General features: G+C 40.4%; 1 protein-coding gene across 1 annotated transcript in view; it reads left to right on the top strand.

Annotated features, from left to right (window-relative positions):
- The window catches only part of LOC103604204 (ADAMTS-like protein 3), a 128005-nt gene that overhangs the window by 93918 nt on the left and 25949 nt on the right, over positions 1 to 8138 (top strand). The window contains 2 exon segments of the mRNA XM_008588783.1: positions 926 to 1083; positions 7376 to 7418. Coding sequence (XP_008587005.1) covers positions 926 to 1083; positions 7376 to 7418 — 201 coding nt within the window.

Here is an 8138-nt window from a genome sequence, read left to right as displayed (position 1 = left end):
GTGGCATATGTATCATTAATATTTCCAGTCCATTACTAAAAATTGTTGGCAGTCCATTGCTGAAAATTATACATCTCTCTCAAGTTTCTGCTCCTACACCTGGATAGTTAAGAACCATACTTCACTTTTATAGGGGAAATGCTTCGGGCATTTGTATTATCTATTTAGCCTCCATAGATATTTAAGTTTGTGACTTCTGTGTCAGATTCTTAAAGCATTAACCCAATATTCTTTGACAGTCACATTGTGAAATGTTTCAGGGGGGGATACAATAATTCTCATCTCGCTTTCCTTCTATTTTCTCTCTGGTCCATTGTTAAGGCATAAATTTTATGCTTATCTTGCTCTCTTTAGGGTCTTCCCATTTGATTCTTAAGTAGTAAAAATGCGCATGTGTGCGCATGTCTTTTTTTCTCTTTTAATTACTACTCAGGGAATCTATTCTTCTCAAGTCAATTTGGAGGTCTCTGAGTAGGAAGCATTAGTAGGATGATGGATCAGAGAAATGCAAAGNCTTAAAAAAAAAAAAAACAACAACTTGAGATTCCCTTTGATTTTGCTTAAGAAAGACTAGGGTTATGATCTTCTGAACAGGTGATAAAGTGAGCAAACATAGCTTTACTCAAGTATTAGTTACATCATGAAAAAATATAAAGAAAGAAAAGTTTTCACTTTCCCCTTATGGTAGAAATGGCTCCAAAGAATCTAGTAGACCTGTTTGGGCCTACCACCTTGTAACCTCCTTTTTATGGGCAACTAAAAGTCTGACATATCTATTCTGCCAGTGTGAATCAATGTTTGTAAACTGAGTGGATATTTTGATACTATATTGATGTATGCTGATATCATACTTGGTAAAATGCCTTTTGAAATAAAATGTTGTTAAGATAGTTTTCTTATTTAAGTTTTATTTTTAAAATTTTAGTTATTGAATCAAAAACACTTCAAGGAACCAAAGGAGAACACAGCTTTAACAGCTCTGGAGTCTTTGTTGTAGAAAACACAACAGTTGAATTTCAGAGGGTCTCAGACAGGAAAACCTTTAAGATTCCAGGACCTCTGATGGCTGATTTCATCTTCAAGGTAGGTTGATGATACCCTCCGTAAGCCATGCATCTGAAGCCCAGAACATTTTGATTTTTAAAGCAATAAGTTTATTCAGCAGGAGGTCATCAATGATTGTTTTTATGTGGCATATGTATCATTAATATTTCCAGTCCATTACTAAAAATTGTTGGCAGTCCATTGCTAAAAATTATACATCTCTGTCAAGTTTCTGCTCCTACACCTGGATAGTTAAGAACCACACTTCCTGTGCTAGTGTGCTGCTTGGGAAGCGCAGAGGCGCTCCCGCCGAGGGTTCGGATCCCACATACAGACCGGTTCCCGCTCACTGGCTGAGCGAGGCGCGGGGGCAACGCCGAGAGTTGCGATCCCGTTGCCGGTCCCGGTCCGGTACAGGGGCGACACTGAGGGTTGCGATCCGTTGCCGGAAAGGAAAAAAAAAAAAAAAAAAAAAAAAAAAAAAGAACCACACTTCACTTTTATAGGGGAAATGCATCGGGTATTTGTATAATCTATTTAGCTTCCATAGATATTTAAGTTTGTGACTTCTGTGTCAGATTCTTAAAGCATTAACCCAATATTCTTTGACAGTCACATTGTGAAATGTTTCAGGGGGGATACAATAATTCTCATCTCGCTTTCCTTCTATTTTCTCTCTGGTCCATTGTTAAGGCATAAATTCTATGCTTATCTTGCTCTCTTTAGGGTCTTCCCATTTGATTCTTAAGTAGTAAAAATGCGCATGTGTGCGCATGTCTTTTTTTCTCTTTTAATTACTACTCAGGGAATCTATTCTTAAATCAATTTGGAGGTCTCTGAGTAGGAAGCATTAGTAGGATGATGGATCAGAGAAATGCAAAGATTAGTATTTCAAGATACTGTTAGGTCACAGTATCAGCATAGGTAAATATTGAAGATACATTATTGACACTGTGTGTAAAAACACACATACTCATAAACTATATATTTCTGTGAGCATGTGCGTATAGACACACATACATATATATGTACATGTGTGTGCATACTTTTAAAAACTATCTTGAAGGATACATTGAAAACAAAAACATTGAAAACAACAGTGTTATTTCAGAGGAGATAAATGCTTTGGGGGAATAGTCTTAGTTTTACTTATAATATTTAATTCTTAATTTTTAAAAAGAAGAATGCATTAATGTATCACTTGCATAATTAAAAATTATTTTATACCTTCTTGCCCAAATTATGTATTCACCTCTTAACAGAGTACCTGTTAACAGCATGTTGTCCGCTGTCTGAATTAGTACTCAGTTCTCTATTTTCCTGTGTCTTAGTTCTGGCTCACTCAGACTTAATAGTTTTGGACTTCAGCTTTAAATTCTGGAAAGTTTTTGATCTCTCTAGACTGAAAAAGGTTTTTTAAAAAATATATTTATCAAAGAGGGTGTTACACACAATGGTCTGACTCATCTATAAATAGATTTTCATGCCTACAGCGATTTTCTTTTGTGGATGTGGTGTGCCTGGTGGGAGAGAATTTTGCAAAATCGGAGATACTTGTGATGAAAGAAGAGTGACACTGATGTTGTTTTTCCCTGACTTGGGAGCTTGTCCAAATAAAGTGGGTTTCTAGGAAATATCTTTTTCCATCAGTTATTTTTGGTTTAGAACATTGTAAAATTGCCCAGCCTGTGTTGTTGCTAAGATAAGGAACTCTTTGCCTCCCTTCATCCCTATCTGGCCCATCATACAATCAAGTAATGACTGTACTTTCAGTGTTACTGGCAGGCAGGCTCGGCTTGCCCTCTTACACTAAGCAAATGACTCAAAAGTCCAAAAGTTGGTGCAAGGATTGGAAGGTTTATTCACATAACCAGCATCTGGGGGATGACCAGGCTAAAATCATCCTGCCTTCTGATGTCTGTTCTGAGGTTTATAAAGGGGAAGAGGCAGGAAGGTGAGGTAAGGGTTTTGTCTTGCAGGAAAAAAAGGGGGAGTCTGGTCAAAGGATTAGTAGAGGGTGTGAGTCAGATGTCAGGGTCCCATGATGACCTGGGTGCTTTGGCGTTGTGGAGTCTGCAGTTGGTGGACTGGTCAGCTTCAAGCCCTTGATGTTATTTTGGAGTTGGAGTCCTTATATCCTAGGGGAGATCTCAAAAACAATAACCTCAGTCAAACATCACTGGAACATAAAAATACCTGAGTTGGACCTGTAACTAATGTGGACGCAATTTTCCTTTAAGTAAGAAGGTGAGTTAATAAGCAGCAAGGGTGCTTTGCTTTTTTCTAACTTCCTCTGTTTGCAGTTGATTAGGGAGGTAAGAAAAATAGCAAAACTTAGTTTCAAACCTTAATTGTAGGTGCACAACATCTAAAGTAAATCAACATGAGAGAGTGTAATGGGAGGTAAACAGAAATGAACCTTTGAGAAGGATACTTTTTCCTCTACCAACCTCAGGAATTGATGATTATCAGTTCCCAAATTAATGGCTAACTGAAATTTTCTGCTTGGTCTTAGTTACCCCAAAGATGGCTGTTCTCTGTTTGAAGATCCCTTTCATGAGTCGGAGGTGACAAGTGCCTGTGAGGTCATTGATGATGTCAGTCCTGTGTCTCATTGTATCTCTTTCCATTCCAGTCAACATGAGCAACTGGTCTTAAAATGGGAGACCTGGCTTCAACCTGAGAGAGGAGGAGGCAGTGAGGACCAGACCTGCCTGCTCAGTGCTAATTCAGCTTAGCTGTGGATATGCTGAGCCATGTTGAGACAAACTCTTTCATGCAGTTCATGGAGCAGACCTCATTTCATGGGTTTATAATAAATGAACTGTTAAAAACTACTATATTCTTACATAGAGAGTAAAATATGTAGAAATCAATGGGATGTTAGATTGTCTTGTAGGTAGTTTTGTTCAGATTCTAAAGTTTAGCAACTCCTAGTACCTTTAAGAGAAAATTACTTTTTTTTACTCTTTAAGAAGCTACATTTTCGTGGTTGGACCATTGTTGCAAAATGAACTTTCTCTTCTTCCCAGTGGATTTCTCTCTATATACTGTTGTTTTCCTGAATGACCTTATTTCTCATGGATGCCCCTAGTCACAGCACTGCTGTGCTAGGGGCATTTTGCATGAGAGCCCCTGAGGTTGTTTTCCTGAATGACCTTATTTCTCATGGATGCCCCTAGTCAGAGCACTGCTGTGCTAGGGGTGTTTTGCATGAGAGCCCCTGAGGTGTTACTGTTTTGCTTCTTCACTATGTGCATGTTGCCACCAGGTAGTGGTAAAGAGTCTTGATCAAGCAGTCGATGCTCTGTGCTTCATTGACTGGACCATAAGATAGGCACTGTTCCTTCAGGAAGGATTTATTGAACATTTGCATCTGTGAGTAGATGTTGGTGAATATCAATTTTAAGTACATTTCCATGAGAATAATTAAATGGCTTTGATGAAGACGTCTCTTTCTGTGGTTATTTTTTAACTACTGCTGGTAGATTTCCTCTATTTTAAAACATCCCTCCATCTTCAGGGGGGAAAATGGTTTCTCTTCTTTGTGGTCTGAAATCTTCCTTTTTCTGTCAGTCATCTTCTTAGGAACTCATTTTTTTTTTTCCTTTTTGTCTTTTTTCGTGACCGGTAACGGGATTGCAACCCTCGGTGTTGCCCCCGCACCGCACTCAGCCAGTGAGCGGACGGTCTCTATATGGGATCCGAACCCTCGGCGGGAGCGCCGCAGCACTCCCAAGCGCCGCACTCAACTGAATGCACCACCGGGCCGGCCCTTAGGAACTCATTTTTTTTTTCATTCAGATATTTCGTGTTTCTGTAGAGAATTGGTTTTTGTTTGCTTTTCCACTAGTTCTCAGCTATGCAAGCTCTGTCTTCCATTTCCTCCAGCCTCACCTCTAGATATCTTTTATGCTCTCTACCCACAGAGTCTCGCTTTTCTTTCTGGAGAGTTGTGACAGCTCATCTGACTTACCCAGGAATGAGAGGGTTTGAAGCAGCTTGTTTTTCTTTCTCTCATAGAACATGTTACAGCCGTGCAACGTGGTGCAGGTAGTGGCTGAATTTACACATACGCAGGTGTTTCAAAACACAGCAAGACACAGTTTTAGAGTCAGTGCCTGGATTAGTTTCCTGAGGCTGCTATAACAGAATACCACAAACTGGGTGGTCTAAACAACAGGATTCATTGTCTCGCAGTTCTGGAGGCGTCTAAACAACAGAATTCATTGTCTCGCAGTTCTGGAGGCTTAAAGTCCAAAATCACGGTGGTTGGCAGGACTCCTTCTTTCTGAGGGCTGCGAAGGAGAATCTGCGAAGCCTCTCTCCTCCACTCTAATAGCTCAGGCATTTTCCCTTTGTCTTTACATCATCTTCCCTCTGTACATGTCTGCTTCTGTGTCCAAGTCCACCCTTTTTATAAGGATGCCACCCTAATGACCTCACCTTAACTTGATTATATCTCAAAAGACCCTGTTTCCAATAAGATCATATTCTGGGGTACAGTGGGCTAGGACTTCAACATATCTTTATTGGGGGACACATTTTATCCCATAACAGTGCCAACTGTAAAGGAAAGTCACCCATTTCTTCATGCTTCTCAATCAGGATCCTTCTCACCCTGAGTGTTTGCCACTAATCATAAAGGTAGAAACTTTTGGAGTATTGCATATTTTCTTGTAATGTGGACTGTTGAGGGAAATTTTCCTGGTTAAAGCAGTTCAGATACTGCTCTAGTAGTTACCAGAATACACAGCAAAGTTCTATGTATAAATGTATACATGCTATGAATAGTTTTATATAAAAATCTATTCTATATATTTTGGAAATTATTTTGAAGTAGGCAAGTCATTAATTGAATTTGAATTCATTTTCTTACCACTGCTATAAAACTCGTTTCCCTAATCAAACAGGGGTAATATAATTTTGTAAAGATTAATGTACATTTCTCTTTTGCCATTCTGTGTACTTGACCATCTCCTTTGTAAGCAGAGCTGTCTACCCTGGGGCCTTGAAAGCAGTGGTATGGCAGGTGGTTGACCAGGCTGTTGTTAGCAGAAATGCAAAGAGAATACATTAATGTTTTGATTATTAAAGTAGAATTATTATTATTAGTTTGGACTTTGGTTTTGCAAGTCAGGCTTAGTGAGAGAGATGACGATTTTATAAATTGATTTAGTTCCCCTAACATTTCAAGGGCCAAGTCTGGGGGACTAAATCGTAGCATTTCTTCTGTAACATAGAGGGGACACTCCTTCCTCTGGGAAGGCTGAGCCATGGCTTTTTGTCCTCAAGACAGCATGCACCACAGGGCATGTCCAGTGAGGATGTGGAAAGCCTGCTCCCTCTGCTTCAGGAGACTGTGGGTACAGGAAGGAACAAGGGACAGGATGGAGGAAGCAGGCAGTGAGATGTGTATCATTATGGCCATCACTCTCCAGAGCAGGGAAGCATATTACGGAGGTTTCAAGGAAAGCCAAAGGCAGAAAAGCAACATTTGCTCTGCTTCTCATGTAGAACATCAAAAGGAAAATGCCTCATGGTGTGCCTGCCTCCATCCACAACAACCTGCCACATCAGAATGACACCGGTATTAGTGTCATGAAATGTTTAGTTACAGGTTGAGTCTGGGTTTAGCTCCTGGAGTCTCCCTCCGCTCACATGCGGTATGGAGGACATCTAGAAAATTCCACGTACTCTCAGCTGGCCAGGGGTTGACACGGTGGTGGCAGAATGACCCTTTAGCTGGGGGGTAAAGGTAGAGTGATCATGTTTCCTACTTTGTTCAGAAAAGTTCCAGTTTATTTGTGCAGGTTGCCCTGGCTTAATTATTAGTAGCTCCTCCTTTCACTCTCAAAAGCATCGTGGCTTGGACAATAAAGCCGATGGTCTCTAGGTAAAAAGTGCTAAACCAGGCCAGGACTGGCTGGAGTCCTAGCCACACCGCAGAGAACGTGCAGCGTATGAGGAGTGTGGAGGGGGGCCCAGTCACCAGAGGAGCCCAGCAGCCCCTGGCCGTGACAGAACACAGCTGAGTTCACTGGCACTGACACTCCCTCTGGGAACTCCAGTGACCAGGAGGACAAAGGATAGGGTTGTGGGCCCGAGAACAGGGTGGGGACCCACACGCTTGCATCCAGGCCCTGTTTCCTTTCCTGCCTCTGTGACATCCTAGGCCAAACACCCCCGTAGAGAAGAGCAGGCCGAAGGGGAGGACAGACGCCTGAAACTGAAATATCTGATGGGAACTCTTTAAATTATGGAACCAGATTGAGTTTACAGGATTGAATTTCAATTGAACAGTTTCAATTGCTGTTCCCCCACTCTACAGTTAGGAGGGGACTTGGGAAGCACAGGAGAGGAGTTGGAAGGCGGTGAGGATGGTCTGCCTCCTGCAGTGATTTGAGTCTGTCGTGACTTCACGACTCAATCTCAAAAAACAAAAACAAAGCCTCTGAGGAGAAAAAGACCCTTGCAGATTGAAGTCACTTATTTTTCTAAAGTTTTTAGTACTGAAGGGAGGGGCTTTATATATTTAGTTAGCAGTTTTTATTTATTTTGAAAACACAATCTTTTCTTTCCTATTTTGCTCTCTAAAAGAATACAATACCATGCCTGTTTTTTCAGAATTTGAGGAACAAATATCCAAAGATAATTCTTCCTGGGATTAAGACGTTCTTAAAATGCTCAGTAATTCTCAATGGTAATAACAGGGACTTTTTCTGAGGAAGAATGATAACACTGCATCATATTCTAATGACATTTGAAGGTATTTTTTGTATTAATAAACCTCTAAACAGCTACCTTGTCTTTTAAACTATAATTGGATTACTTTTCGTCAATATTATAGATTCAAACTACTAGTAGTTTATAGCTTGGGAAAAATATATGGATTTCAGAATATAAATATAAAATAAAAGTAAAATATATGGAAAAATATATGGATTTCAGAATCATGTGATAGCAAATACTGTAATTAGTATAATTTTACCAAAATTTATGATTGAAAGTATCCTTTTAAATAGAACCTATGGGGCCGGCCTGGTGGCACACTGGATAGTGCGCCGCTTGGGAAGCGCGGCGGCGCTCCCGCC

The sequence above is a fragment of the Galeopterus variegatus genome, unplaced genomic scaffold (assembly GCF_000696425.1).
Source record: "Galeopterus variegatus unplaced genomic scaffold, G_variegatus-3.0.2 Scaffold5033, whole genome shotgun sequence".
Taxonomy (NCBI): Eukaryota; Metazoa; Chordata; class Mammalia; order Dermoptera; family Cynocephalidae; genus Galeopterus; species Galeopterus variegatus.
This window is presented reverse-complemented; position numbering and strand designations above follow the sequence as displayed.